The sequence below is a fragment of the Propithecus coquereli genome, unplaced genomic scaffold, assembly GCF_000956105.1.
Source record: "Propithecus coquereli isolate 6110/MARCELLA unplaced genomic scaffold, Pcoq_1.0 Scaffold166, whole genome shotgun sequence".
NCBI classification, from domain to species: domain Eukaryota; kingdom Metazoa; phylum Chordata; class Mammalia; order Primates; family Indriidae; genus Propithecus; species Propithecus coquereli.
The window spans coordinates 4,220,877-4,236,249 of record NW_012141191.1 but is presented as its reverse complement, the minus strand read 5'-3'; the positions used below and the strand labels follow the sequence as shown (position 1 = coordinate 4,236,249).

At 39.6% G+C, this 15,373-nt stretch overlaps 1 protein-coding gene across 2 annotated transcripts in view; it reads left to right on the top strand.

Moving 5' to 3' along the window:
• The window catches only part of PIP5K1B (phosphatidylinositol-4-phosphate 5-kinase, type I, beta), a 297,381-nt gene that overhangs the window by 162,228 nt on the left and 119,780 nt on the right, over window positions 1-15,373 (top strand). For both annotated transcript variants that reach the window (XM_012641625.1, XM_012641624.1), the window contains one exon: window positions 6,474-6,604. In XM_012641625.1, the coding sequence (XP_012497079.1) occupies window positions 6,474-6,604 (131 nt within the window). The remainder of the gene's footprint in view (window positions 1-6,473; window positions 6,605-15,373) is intronic.

Genomic DNA, 15,373 nt, shown 5'->3' with positions numbered 1-15,373 from the left:
TCAGCTCTTTGTTAAGTGAATGAGCCACACTGACTGGATGAAGTTCTGAGGGGAGCTCCTCTCTCTGCAACATTGTGAAAATTGCCAGGGTCAGTCTCACAATAGAGGAGTGCAGTCCACAGAATAATGGGGCGCCAAAGAGGTCCATGTCCTAATTCCTGGAACCTGTGAGTACATTACCTCACGTGGCAAAAGGGACTTGGCAGATGCGATTAAGTTAAAGATTAGGAGATGCAGAGATTGTCCTGGATTATCCAGGTGGGTCCTTATAAAAGAGAAGCGGAAAGATCAGAGTCAGAGAAGGAGATGTGATGAGAGAACCAGAGGTCAGGGGCGGAGGGGCTTTAAGAATTCTGCTAGCATCAAGGATGGAGGAAGGGCCACAAGTCCAGGAACGCGGGTGGGCTCTGGAAGTATGGAAAGGCAAGGAAACAGATTCTCCCCTCGCACCTCCAAAAGGAAAGCAGCCCTGCTGACACCTTGATTTTAGGACTTCTGACCTCCAGAACTGTAAGATAATAAATTTGTGTTGTTTTAAGCCATTACATTTGTATTACTTTGTCACGGCAGCAATGGGAAACTAATACAAGGAGAGACTGGAGAAATGATTCAAAAATCCCAGAGGGAAGAAGCGAATCCACTTTCCCTCAGAGGGGAGTAGGCTTGCCTGCCCACGGGCTGTGCGTGTCTGTAGTCCTACAACCAGTATCATGCACTGTATCCCTCTTTCTTTTTCCTTAATTCTCTCACGGGGACAAATACATAGCCCATATCTTGTTTCTCGAATGTAGCTTTAGAGACAGGAGGGGGGACCCGGGGCTGTGCGTGAGCTGTAGAAATGATGGGCCCAGTCAGCATCTGCCTGCCCAGACAAGGGTTACCTCCGTGCTGTTACAGGGTGTTACTGAACCATTCTTTATGGCCTAGGCTAAGGCACTTCGTCAGTGAGTATCTCTAATTTAGAATTAGACTCTCTAGATCTGTGGTTTGGCGAAAATAGACCTTCTGAGAAAAAAGAGAAAGCTTTGGACCCCATCCCTGGGAAAAATGCACACAAGCAGAAATTTTCCTGTGCTATTGTTAGGGGTTCATAAGGTCAGCTTGCTCAGAGCATAAAGTATGTGTTTATTGTGGTATCTTTTTTTTTACATTAGGTGTAAGAGGAGTGGGAGTGGGTAAGAGTGTAAGATGGGCTTCCAGTGTCAAGCTACGGGGTTTGGACTTAATCCTACAGGGAGGGTGCTGAGGACTCAATAGAGGGTTTCAAGCAGGGTAGTGACATGATCAGATTTGTACTTTTGAAAACAATCGCTCTGGCAACATGTATATTGGCTACAACCCTATAATTAGTTCACCATATCACCTTAAGGGAAAAAATGCTATTGACACGAAATGTTTTAATACTTCCTTCTAAAGCCAGTGATATCGATGGCATATTAAGTGATCTAATTTCATGGACATTGTGCTGGAGAAAGCAGTTTCCTGTAAGGTCATTAGAAATCTTATTGTCATCAGGATCATTGCTCCCCATGAGCGGATTTGCTTAGGCATTTAGTCTTGTTATTATCATCATTATTATGTCATTGTTCAAGTGCTTCTCAGCTTCTATCAGATCCATCTCCAGCAGAGAAAACCCAGGTAAGTAAAGCAAAGTGGTAGAACACTGAACTGGGAGTCTTCTAGAAGCCTGGAGTATCATTTCTGGCTGTAGCACCACACTAGCTAAGGGATTTAGACCAAGTTAATCTCCCAGAACCACAGTTTCTTCATCTATGCAATGAGCATTATAAGGCCTGATAGCTAGGTAACATTTGTGACAATTGAACGCAATCATTAAAAGATAGTGCTTTGAAAACCATAACATATTACCCAAATGCAAGCTGACATTCATTTTCCTGTTAGTATTACCATATCATACCTGAGCAAGTTTGGGTTAGTAAAGAGAGCTGTGAAAGTGAAGATTTGTGGTTTGCCTTTGCGATATTATATGCTTCTGTTTTTCCGCAAGTGTCAAATAATTTAGAGGTTTTTCTGGTATCCAGGCAACATTTTGTCTCCACTTAGCCCTTGCAAAGTCTTGAATTAAAAATAGACTTTATTTTGCTGTGCTCTGAAATTTAAACCTATATGTTTTAAATGAGTTAAAGCCCTCCCCACCCCCCCTAGAAGGGGAAATGGTCATGTTCAGCACTTTCAGAGCACGTGCAACACCATGGGGAGAGGCTCAGTGGGTGCGCGAAACCATCGACCCCTAGCCTCGCTGGTCTGTTGGTGGGATCCTAGAGCAAGGAAGGGAGCTCTGGTGGCTCAGAGTTGCAGGGAAAGAACTGTTGGTTCTAGAAGCACAGTCACCAGTGCTTCACACAGAAGGTTCTCTGTCATCATCGTGACTACTAATCTGCAAATCAGAGACTCCACGTAGCGCTTCTGTGTTTTTTCCCACAGTTTTAAAGCACATCGGCTCACTATTAGGCCAGACCGACCTGATGTCCAGTGGGGAAACGTCAGGTGATGAGGCCTTTACTGCCCATGGCTTAAGAAACCATAAGCCATAGTGAATGTAATCAGACATTTCTATGAAGCAGACAAGATGCACTTTTTTCTATTTTATTTTTTAAATTGACCAATAAAAATTATATGTAGTGTGTACAACATGATGTTTTGAAATGTGTTTACATTGTGGAATGGCTCAGTCGAGCTAGTTGACTTGAGGTAAGTATTACCTCACCTAGTAACTTTTTGTGGTGAGAACACTCAAGATCTACTCTCTTAGTGGTTTTTAAAATACAATACGTTGTTATTAACTAGAGTCACTATGTTGCACAATAGATCTCTTGAATTTATTCCTCCTATCTAACTGAAATTTTGTAGCCTTTGACATCTTCCCAATCCCCACCTAGCCCCTAGTAATCAGCGTTCTACTCTCTACTTCTGTGAGTTTAGCTTTTTTAGATTACATATATAAGATGCTTTTTAATTATGCCCAAATACATCAGTATTGAAGCATTTGGGGAGATGGGGAGGAGGAGACTTCAAGGTGTCAGCAAAATACCTCCTTTGGGTAATAACCCCATGTTACCGGTACTGACATTAACGGTGTTTATACTGATATACCAAGAAGTTTACAAGTTTTTCTTTCGCTTACCTATGGTTGGGTATGATTAGAAGCAAATAAAATATGTTATCCCTATTTCATCAAAGGGAATGGCTCTTTTAGAGCTTTTTACTTTGTTGAGGTCAAACATCCAGACTTAAAATAGAACTTCCAACTTTGATTCCAGGTTTGATTTGAAACAACAGTTGAGAAAGCAGCCTGGGCTCAGCAGTCGGACTCTACCACATGCAAACAGGGTGACTTGGGCAAGTCACTTCACCTTGCTGAGTATTAAATCCCCCCTATAAAAGGGGAATAATTGTCACTACATTCCAGGGTCCTCGAAAGGGTTAAATGAGTTAAGAGATTCTGACGCTAGAGGCAACAGAGTGTGCTTGTTTATAACTTGGACTCTGAGCCAGCCTCCCTAGGGGTGAGTCCCAGCTTCACCTCTTCTCTAGCTGTGTGACCTTGTGGAAGTTGCCAAACCTTCCCGAGTCAGTAAAACAGAGAAAATAATAGTACCCACCTCATAGAGTCGTGAGGATGCAAGAGTTCATGTAACCAGAAAGCACTTAGAACAGTGCCTGCCATTTAGTAAACGCTATTTAAGTCTGTGCTATGATTTTGATAGATTATGATTATAATTGTTATCCATATGTCAAGTGCCTGGCACAAATTAGTTGTTCAAAAAAGATTAATAACTACTTTTATTATTTCTCCCATCAGAGCACTTGAATTTTAAGTACTCTGAAAGTAATATTGTAAGTTGGTTTTTTTGGTTTAACTAAACAGATGTCAGTGGGATCCTATCTAAAACCTCATTCCTTCAGGGACTGAAAACTTAATTGTATACCATACAAGAAAGATTTTTTTCAGTGCTCCTTAGAACAAGAGCAAATTTATTGGGCCTTACCCCAGGCCGTCTGGATCAGAAATTCTGGGGATGTGACCCATTGTCTGCATTAGCAAGTTCCCAGTGAGTCTCATGTTCCCTAAAGTTTGAGAACACCAAGTATAGACCAGTCAAAACCTTGACTGCCTTCTACTGCCAGGGCAGGACAACACAGAATGTGGTACTCTATCTGTTTGACAGGCTGTTGTAGCCCAAGAAGTGTTAAAACGACTGTTATCATGGTGATTCCTTGAATTAAGCAGAAATACAGGTAGTCACAGGAAGCAGAGTCAGGGAGGGGTGCAGGGAGGACAAAGCACTTTGAGAGCATGTGCATTTGTGGAATGTTTGGGGGTGTTGGGGTCCTCTGGAAAGAGCTGATGTCACATCTTGTGTCATACCACTGAATGATGGATGGGGTAAGAGATGCCTTTGGAATTTTTATGCAAGGTTAAAATGAGGAAAATCCATTTCAGTCTTTCAAAGTCAGAGCTACTGGTACAAAAGGTCACTGACGCCAATTGGTGACATTGCAGAACTCAGAGAATATTAAAATAGCAAACATTTTTTAAGCACTAGATGCACTATGGGCTTAAGTCTCAATATTTTGCCATCTTGCTGCCCTGGAATCTTAAATAAATAGCTTGTGAAAAAGGAAAAATACCAAGACATTTTTCTACCTCCTGAAGGATCAAGGATGTAGATTGTTGTCCTCACACTAAAGATAACATAATTTCTACAGTGGAATAAACAAAGCAATTAAATGATGCCTCTATTGGGAAAATAATTGTTACCAGTTGTATGTGGAGGTGACTGATCAGTTCTGATTGAGCATGGACATTTCAGGTGAAGTCAACAAGTATTTATTGGAGAGCTAGCCCTGTTCTAGATGTGGTCTGCTTGAAGTTCAAGTGTAGGTGACTGAAGATTATAGTGCCTTGGGAGAGAAAGCCAGTCTTAGAGGTGAGGTGGAGAGGTTGTAAGATACTAGTTTAGTTCTGTATGTACTGCATTTGTGTTGACAGAGCAGCATCCAAATAGATTGAAAGGATCCAAGAGTCATATGCATAGAAACAGTGTTTGGATTGATTACCTAGGTAATTAAGAAGATCTGAAGATCAAGGACCAAACTTTTAGGTACACTACAATTATAGCAAATATGAGAAGTCAGTGAAGAAATAACAGGAGAGACCACCAGAAAAGCTGGAGGTGGTCCCAGGACCATGTTCCATCACAGAAATCAAGAGGAGAGATTTCTTCAAGAAGAGAGAGTTGTTCTTTGGTGTTAAAAGTGTGAAGAAATAAAAAAGAATAAAGCATGGGGGAAGGTGGGGCCAGGTCTTGGATTTGCTAAGTGAAAACATTAATTCAAAAAGAAAGTATCTTTTCTATAAAATGGGTGATCTTTATTACATTCATTCGAGTCAGCGTTTTTCAACCTCGGTGACACTGACATTCTGGGCTGGAGTATTCCCCATGGTAGGGGCTGTCCTGTGCAATGTAGATGCTTGGCAGCGTTCCTGGCCTCTCAGCTCAGCACATGTGACTCCACCGCCACCAGTTGTGATTACCAAAAAGTCTCTTTAGACATTGCCACATGTCCCTGGTTAAGACCCACTGATTTAAGTGTTTATTTAGCTCCACTACGTACGTGGTATTACGTTAGGTACTGCAAGACATAAAAAGCATGACACACTGTCACCATTAAGACAAATACATTCTAATTTTCCTAAATTGAGTTACTCTGTTATTTATCTTATTATGTTGGTTAAAACTATGTATATGTATACACATACATATATACACACATGTATATATACGTACACATATATACATGGCAGTTATCCTCCAGGTTAACATTATATCAACTTAATTATGGAATGATGTTAGAAAAATAATAACTTGGAAATATTGTTGTCCCAATGCTATATGTTTTAGCATAGGTAAGTGTTGGAAATTTTGATTATGGATCTATGGCAAGACTAGTAAGCAATTTCCAAATTAAATTCTTTGTGTATACCAAAGATTCAAATTATTTTTTGCTCCCTCATTTCCTATGAAGATAAAATACTCTTACTAATCCATAGGTATGTTATAGAAATTCTCAGTTTTTTTTTTTTTGAAGGCACTGTACCATTTATCTTTGGGTAGAAATTAAAATACTGTAGATTAAAATTGTTCTACCAAGTTTCTAAGTTCTTAATAAAACAAGATTGGGATGTTGGACTTTAATTTGACCTTAGCAACATTCCTGGGAAAGACAATCACAAAAAATAATTTCATGAAAAGGAGGATCCTTAATACTTGGAATAGATTCTCCATCAAAAGAAGTAACCTATCATCTTCTCAAACCACAGTTTCCTCATTGTTTAGGAACGAGAAAGAAAATCTAACCTCACTCTCCTGTTTTTGTTGCTTATAACAGAGAACAAGGCCCTAACGTTGAGACCCTTGGTTTTTTTTTTTTTTTTTTTTTTTTTGCAGACTGCATCATCTGCTATTAAAGGTGCTATTCAGCTGGGAATAGGATACACAGTGGGTAATCTCACTTCCAAGCCAGAGCGAGATGTTCTCATGCAAGACTTTTATGTGGTGGAAAGTGTGTTCCTACCCAGGTACGAACATTTTTATTTGTGATCGTTTTCATGCTAAGGAACCTTTTCTGTGACAACCCCCTATTGAAGGACTTTCCTACCATGTCCGTGTTTACGTGTACTAATTTATATGTTGGACCTTTGGGGGGCCAAAAGCAGTTCAAATGCTTGTTACTACCTGTTGCATCAGATGCCTTGCAGATTTTATATGGAGATGAGAAGTGAGCTTCATCTATGGGCCAATTGTAATTAGTTGTGATGAATGCCTGGAAGACCATATGGAGAAAGATTTTGAGATTCAGAGGGAAAGTGCAGTAACCACCGAGTAATGTCTGCCATGGGTTTAGAAAAAGAGGGCTTCCACGAAGCAGCCGCTGGTGCCAGCTTTTTGGATCCCTAATGTAAAAAGTCAGGCTGGTGGGCCCATAATTGGGCCTCACACCTGAATTCAGTCTTCTGGCTCCTCCTTCATCATCCTTTGTGATGACTTTAGCTTAACTTTCCTCCAGAAAACATGTGAGAATTCTGTTGTTTTTGACACCACATTTGCAAAAACAACAAGGTCACCCATACATGTTGCCTTGAGCTTTTATCATTTGTTTGGGGGGATCAATTATTTAACAACAAATACATCAGGAGATGGATGGTGGTGATAGTCGCACAACAATGTGAATGCACTTAATGCCCCAGAACTGTATACTCAAAAATGGTTAAGGTGGCAAATATTATGTTGTGCGTGTTTTACCACAATAAAATACATAAATAAATAAATTTAAAAGTCTATAACTACCTTAGTTTAGGAAAAGAAGAAGTTATTAAATTGGAAATGTTACCACAACTGACAGGATTTTTCAAAGAAAATGATCTAAAAATAAAGATATTTAATTTGGGGTCTTGGGAATAATTGTTTTGTCTTTGGGCTATGAAGATTGATTTTTCAGACACATTTATATTTAATATTTAAAATAAATATTTCTCTTCAAAATTTTGTTATTTATTCCTGGGCTTGGGTGAGAGTGGCTGAGGTGACAATTTTACCACCAGTGTTTTCATTGCCTTATTTAAAAAAGAAAATCTTCAGAAGAATGCTGTTTACATATTTATCTCTGTGTCCAGGTATCAACTGCCTAGAAATAAAACCTTTAGGTGAATGTGCAGTAACTTCCCACGTAGTCACCAAGCAGCCCATAAATTTTTAAAAATCAGCTAGGAACCCAGACAGCCTAGTTTTGCTTTAAGTGCTCTTAGCTGAGGAACAAAGTTGGTCTACTGGAACTCTGGAAGTTGCTTCTCCAGGGTCCACTAACAGCATGAGAACTAGATTCCCAATAGAAAATGGACAACCCCAAGGCCTGAGAGATAATCCTTGCTCGTGACACTTCTTTCTATAGTTGGAAATTTTCTCTGTGTTTGTCTTTAACAGTCTGTTTATCATTACAAAAAGTGTGTATTCTTTTCCCTTGAAAGACAGGAGGTCATGAGTTTATCTTGATCTTTTGGTAAGATTTTTTAGGCTCTTGACACCTATAAATGTGTTTGCAGGATGCTCAAGCTCTCATACTCTTTTAGGGCCTCTACCCAGTTGTGTCAACCTTATTTTTTTCTTTGGCTACAAAGAACAAGAGGAATGGAGGACTTCTGTGGGAGGGTGGTGACAGTGGGTTCAGGGAGCTGAGAGCAGTTAGGACTGAAGGTGGATGTGTAAAGACCCAAGCAACATATAGCCAGCCATCACCAGGACGCAGGGAAACCATGGCCCAAGCATAAGGTCCCCAGGCCCACAGCATCAGCATCAGCTGGAACTTACTCAACATGGAGATTCTTCGGCTCCATCCTAGACCAACTGAATCAGAAACTCTGTGGGTGGGACTCAGGAATCTGTTTTAACAAGCCCGCCAGGTGATTCTAAGCCCATAAAAGTAATGGCCCAGCACATTACTTTCCATTTTGGATGATAATCTTTCTAGTAAATAGCAAATTTTGTTCTCGGAGTTATTACATGACTCTTATAACTAATAAAGCTCCCAATTATTTTAAATTAGTATCTTATATATCAAAATTTATCTATTAGCAACTAAATTGTACATGACACTGTATGAGATGCTTTACAACAAGAAGTACATAAACAAGGTCCTCATCTGTTAGATATTTAAAGGCACTGAGTACACCCTTTTGTTCATGGACGATTTATCATAAGCCTACTGCATCGTTTTGATTAAGAGAAAATAATGATATTTTTCACCTTTTCCTCAGGAATAGGATGCCAAAGTGTAAACACCTGGACTTTGTGGCTTTGGCCTTCACTTTGTCATCCATGGTAGTAGCAGCAGACATGCCACTGGTGGAGGAGTAGCTGGAGGGCTTGCTTCTATTTAGAGGCACCCACAGTCTCATTTAAAATATATCATTTCAGAGAATTTACAGCTTTCAAGTGTCAATACGATATTAAACATTTGATTCAGACCAAGAATTTCTTTCAGCAAATACTATATTGTTTGTTTCACTAACATATGCACTCCAGATGTATTTACATGAAAACAGAAGAAACTTATGTTGGTCTAGCCTCAGTTTCCTCTTCTGGACTCAGTTTCTTCATGGGTTTATTAAAGGGCTTGGGTCCAGAAATCTCAATGGAGGTGCCGTTGACATTTTTGGATGAGACAACGCTTCGTTCAACATTGCATATTTCAGCAGATATGTCCTTCCCAGGCCCTGCCAGTAATATCTCTTAATTACTGTAGCAACCAAAAGCCCCTGCAAAGTGATGGATAAATTTAGTATCTCAATTGGGGCCATGATTTCACAGGTGCATACACATGTGAAAACTTAACAAATTGTGTACTTTATTATATGTCAATTAGCACTCAATAACTCTGCCAAATAATGCTCCTCTCCCCCGTATTTCTAGGCCCATTTGGGGATGAGGGTAGGTGAAGGTGGGCAGGACAGGCCCTGGCTGTAAACACCTAAAACATTCTGAGGTCTCTAGTGGCTCTAAAATTCAGTGAACCTGTCTTTGTCATAGAACTAATTGCTTGAGGTACTTTAATTAATTAATAGTTTTATTAATAGTTTACTACTACTCTGAAGCTGCAAGATCTGTTTTGCATAGCAACCAAATACATTGTGTTATTTTTTATTTATTTTGAAGTTGTTCAGTTATTTTTAGATATTTGTTCTATGGATTATTTCATTTTGTAGATGGAAAAATCCCTGGACCTGCTTAAGATTTGAAAGAGAATAGAAAAATCCCTTTCAACCATCTGGTTCCATAATCTTCCATAGTCACAAAGAAAATGAGTAAGAGAAACATGACCGCATCTTAATATTTTGACCCCAAATTCTGTGCTGTGATCAGCAGCTCAAGGATGTCGATAGGGTTTTACATATTGATAGGGTAAAGAAGAGAGAGGATAGTTGAAAATGTTTGCACCATGTAAACATGAACCTGGGGTTGCAAAGGGAGGGAGGCAAAGTTTTTAAGAGTCACTGTGAACCAAGCATAGTTTTATTCATATATTATTCATACAATATATAATAATATTAACTTTTACTACCCTTCATCTTCACCAAAAAATACCCATTTGACATATGAAATAATTAAGGCCCTAAGACATTAAGTCACTTCACCCAAGGCTACACAGCCAATAAACGACAAAGCCGAGTTTTGAACTCAAGGGTGGCTGGCCCCAAAATTTTCGTTTTCTTTAAACTGTAGTGATAAAGCCCAGGAATGGTATTTCTGCTTTCTTGAATCAGGAAAAACATCCAGCGTTTGTATTAGAATTATGGACCTAGATCTGCCTCTTTGGCCTCCTAAAAGCCAGCTTTAGTCTCTTCTCAGGAGACACTATCTCTGGGGTGGCAAAAATGTTTTAAAAGCTGGTAGTAAAAGTTGAAATATCTTTCCATGTTCCAGAATAATTATCTAGCCAAAGAATTTTTTAAAAGCCCTTACGTTTTAATCTCCTCACTTATAAAACAGGAGTTTCGCTTGATGTGAGGATCATTGCAGGAAACAGACTATGCTTGGGTTTGATTGACCTGCTCTTCAGGGTTTATTTGGATAGCGAAGGAATATCCTCACTGGAGGAGAGAATCCTGCAGAACTACTGCAAGGGTAAAACATTATCTTAAATGACAAGCAGACATATACATTAAAGGTTCATATACGTGTTGCCAAATATCATTGCTTGACGTGACAGATTTGACAAACTGGCCGACTACCTGCAAGTCAGGGCACGCGGACATAAACTCATCCAAGAGTCTGTCTGTACCGTGGATCAGCGCACTACAGCCTATGGGACAAATCTGGCTCCCTGCTCGTCCTTGTGAATAAAATCTAATTGGAACACAGCCATGTCCATTCATTTCTGAATTGTTTGTGGCTGCTTTTCTACAACAGGAGCACAGTTGAGTAATTGCCACACAGAGTACGACCCACATATTTACTATTACATCTGGCCCTTTGTAGAAAAAAGATTGCCAACCCCTGGTCTATACTAACATTCTGCACCAGGTTTTATGTATGTGCAGCCTAAGCAGCCAGCATAGCCTTTGCAGGATTAAACAGGTGTGTCTGTTGCTGGGCAAGCCAATAATATGATGCCCTTTCAAGGCAAAACTCTTTAAATATTTGTTCAACATGTATTTGGTGGGAATAGGGTGAGAAACTAATTTCCTATTAATAAAAGTTATATACCTCTTCCTTTAGTTCAAAATAAAAGATTAATTACATGCACTGAATATTATATAACACTTTACCTTATTTGAAATGGCCTTCCAAACACAATTTTCCAGTATAGTAATAATTTCTTAGGAGGTTTAACCTTTAGATAATCAATGATGTCACATGTTCCCAGTAAATGACACCCCAGAATGCATTACTGTATTTGGTTTTGGAATTTAAGCAGTCTTCAGATACTGACTTTTAAAGATTGGCTGTTGGCCTCAAAGGATGGTGCAGCTTCCTATTATACAATGCAGCTCACGTGTACCCATCACAGAAGTGCTCAGCAGAGGGAGGTTGGCACCAGCAAGGAGCGTGTCTTTTGTTTTGCTTGGTTTTGTGTTTCCATTCAAGAGCACTATCTCATTTGGCAAGAGAGAGCATCAATTTATATTTCACTCCTTACATAAAGAGTTGTGTGTGGAAACCAAGGCACCTTGCCTGAATTGACAGAGGCAACTAACAATACCTAAGGCTACTTCTACAGACCCTTGCTTTACAAAGGTCCAGCTTGAAGACTGGATGTCACCAGTAGTTTGTTACTGGACTATGGTGTCACTTGTCCAACTGTATTGCCACTTAAATTTTTCTGTCTGATGTCTGTACATTAGGACAAAGCACCCTTCATTTATCCTCCCACACAGTGGGGTATGGTCATGCTTGTTGAACAAAAGTGAGGGCATTGAGCATCCTTTAGTGAAACCACTGTTAACACCCAGGAGTCGTTGACCTACTAGTTTTGTCAAAAGTCCCCAAGCCCACTACTGATGATTACAATGTGAAACAAAGGAAGCTCACCAAATAGAAAATGCTGCCCTGCAAACAACAAAGCTCTGGGTTTCAGCTCCAAAACTGGACCCCTTTGAGCTGTTAAATTAGTTTTACCCCATTGCGCGTTACCAAATCTCTCAGTCCAGTGCCACCAAAAATAGTACTTGGTTATCAGACTCTAAAACCATGTAAACAAAGCTGTGACATTCATTTTACGTACAGATGAGAACGCCACCTACGTAGCTAATCAAAGCTTCTACAAGTTAAATTCTACCCACCTGACCCTGGGGTGCAGGGGCCTCAAGGAGAAGTTATTGGCATATCTGAGCAGAGAACACCCTGAAACCTGCAACTGAATCCTGGAAAGGAAGACAGACAGTTAAAACATACCTATCTGCTTGCGACTTTTCCACATACTTTTCCCGTATGAGTCTAATCTCCCAATCTCGTTTGTTCTTCACCAGTTTGGGCCATTACTGTCCCTCCCTGGACTTTGATTTCTTTATCTGCTAAATGGAGAATTCCAGAGGGTGGCTAATGCTTCCTTAAGCTTCAACATTGTGTAATTCTAAACACAAATTGCCGTTAATATACATGTATTTTCAGCAAGCAGTAACTTTGGCCTTAAAAAATGAACTCTGCTCAGAAAAGGCAAGTTGTCAGAATGCCAGAGCTGGCCCATGATCAAACTTTAACTGCTTTTTGGTGAAATAAAGGGGAAAAGAGCAAGATAGAGAAAGAACTATTCTTTATTCGAAATGTCATCCTCCTTTTTTGGAGTTAAAATATTCTTTTATGACATGATAGGGGTCGTACTGTGTGTTTGCTTAATTGTTCAAGTTCTTGCCAAAATAAAGTTGGAAAATCGAATGTTGGCTTCAAAATTTCTGTTGTTGAAATTTTACTGGCCCATGGGATCCAAACATACAAAACCACTGCTCAAAACCCCACAGCTGAAATTTTCTAAGCTTCAGTTTATGCCAGGACAAGAAAGTGTTTTGTTTTTTTCCCACACACTACATAAATGCATTGAAGAAACATAAGGTAAACCTTAAACTGTGAAGAAGTCTGCTCCTCTTCAGACTTCATTTTTGCTAAATCTGGATGCTGATCACAGTTACGTGGCAGGTAGTTCCAGGGAAGGAAAGCCTGCAGGAAACTTTAGCAGACTAATGTGGATCGCGGTCACTGTGTTTAGCTGTCAGCAGTCCTGCCATGGTTGGAAATTGCCAAGCCCTGGGTACCTGTGCCTGGGAGACTGTGGGCGGGCACCCACCTCCACACACAGGAAGCCTACAGCCTGCAACCTCGGGAAACCGAGGCCGGCGTCTGCTGCCTGGTCCTTGCTGGACTTGCTGTTTGATTCTGCTCCTGTGCACTCAGCTCCTGACAAATATCAAGGCCCAGCAGGGACCGGCAATCTCGCTAATTTGCATTTCCTCCACTAGAGCTTCATTCATGTCAAACTGGTGTTTGTTATTCATTGGAGCAGCTTAAATATACAGAAGTAAACAAACCTGCTGTGGGACTGAGCCTAGAGAGCTCTGGGGGACAGGGGAATAAGCTTATGGCTTTTTACCTCTAACTTTTAAAAATTATTTAATTTTGTGAATGATAAGACATTCACAAAACAGGGTTTGTCCTGTTTTTAAAAGGAATACTGTGAAAAGTGTTCCTTTTGTCCCTATGCCTTTTTTACCCAATGTCCACCTCAAATTATCAATGTTACTAGTGGCTTGTTTTTCCTTTAAGGATATTTTAGGTATATACACATCAAAAGAACATTTTTTCTTTTTTTATACAAGTGGTGGCATGCCATACCCAGCATTTTACATCATGCTTCACTTAATTTATCTTAGAGATCTTGCTATGTCAGTATATAATAAGCATCCTCATTCCTTTTTTAATGCAACATAATATTCCATTGTGTAGCTGAATCGTAATTAATTTGACCAGTCCTCTTCCAAGGGACATCGAGGTTGCTATAATGAATAACTGTGTACACACGTGTTGTTTTGTACATAGGCTCATTTATCTGTAGGGTAACACAAAGGCATGCATTTTCTGGATCAAAGAGTTAGATACGTTCGTAATGTTGATAGACTTTGTGAAAATGTCCTTCATGGGAAAATTATCAATTTATATTCCCACTAATAATGTTTCAAGGTGCCAGTTTCCCTTGAGCTACATCAAAGTTTTAGATTTTAACCAATCTTATGGTCTCTCAGTGACGCTTATTTTATTATGAATGAGGTTGGGCATCTTTTCATATGTATGAGTCATATATATTTCCATTTCTATGAAGTCCCCGATCATATTCTTGGTTATTCTTTAAAATTAATTTCTTGGTCTTTTATGCAGTATATTGGAGCTTTTTATACTGGGAGATTAGCCCTTGTCTATGATATGAGTTACACATATTTTCCCATTTTGACATTTTATTTTTCCTCTTTTTTTTTTTTTTTTAAACTACATGGTCAACTCATTCTTCTTGTGAAATGTTTAACTCTGGGCCGTTTCCCATCATCATACAGCCTCAGTCATCCAAATGTATTGAGCGCTTCCCGCATGCCAGGCACCCCCGTTGGCATTTCCATTCACTTAGCCATTCTGTTTGAAGATGCTCAGTAATGGGCCTAGTGAAACTCAACTTGTAAGTAGCAGGGATGGAGCTTGAACCCAGGTCTCCCTGGACTGTAAGGTCTCCCTATAGCTAACTGCACATCACCTCCTAAATCCTGAGAAAATATTTGGATACAATGCTGAGGCATCATACATACATTATGAATATGCAACTGTACTGCTTAGGGAAAACAACCACCATTTAAATGAGCAGGTGATTTCGGCCATTCCATACAATGAGCCTGACACAGAGATACAGCTGCTTTTCTCTCAGTCTGTCTTAGTTCCTGAGTCACTCTCCTACTGTGTGTGCCTTGTGGCTGCCAGAGTGTAATCCTAGCCTTTAAAGATAGCCATTTATTATATGATGACGTCCCCTAACAACACAAGCCTGCTCTTCTTCTGTACTCACCAAAAGAAACAGTCATCTGTAACCACACAGGAGGAAAAACTAGCTGCACTGGATATACTGAATACGTATTTTCTAAATAGTTTTCAAGGGTGATTTTTTTTACTGTGCTGAATTTTTGCCTTATGTATTGATTTTTTAACATAATTGCAATATAAGAACCTTACTGTAGTAGTATTATCTTGAAAACTCACTCTTTCATTCAACAAACACTTATTGTATATCTACAATGTGCCAGGCAATGATGCAAAAATCTGAC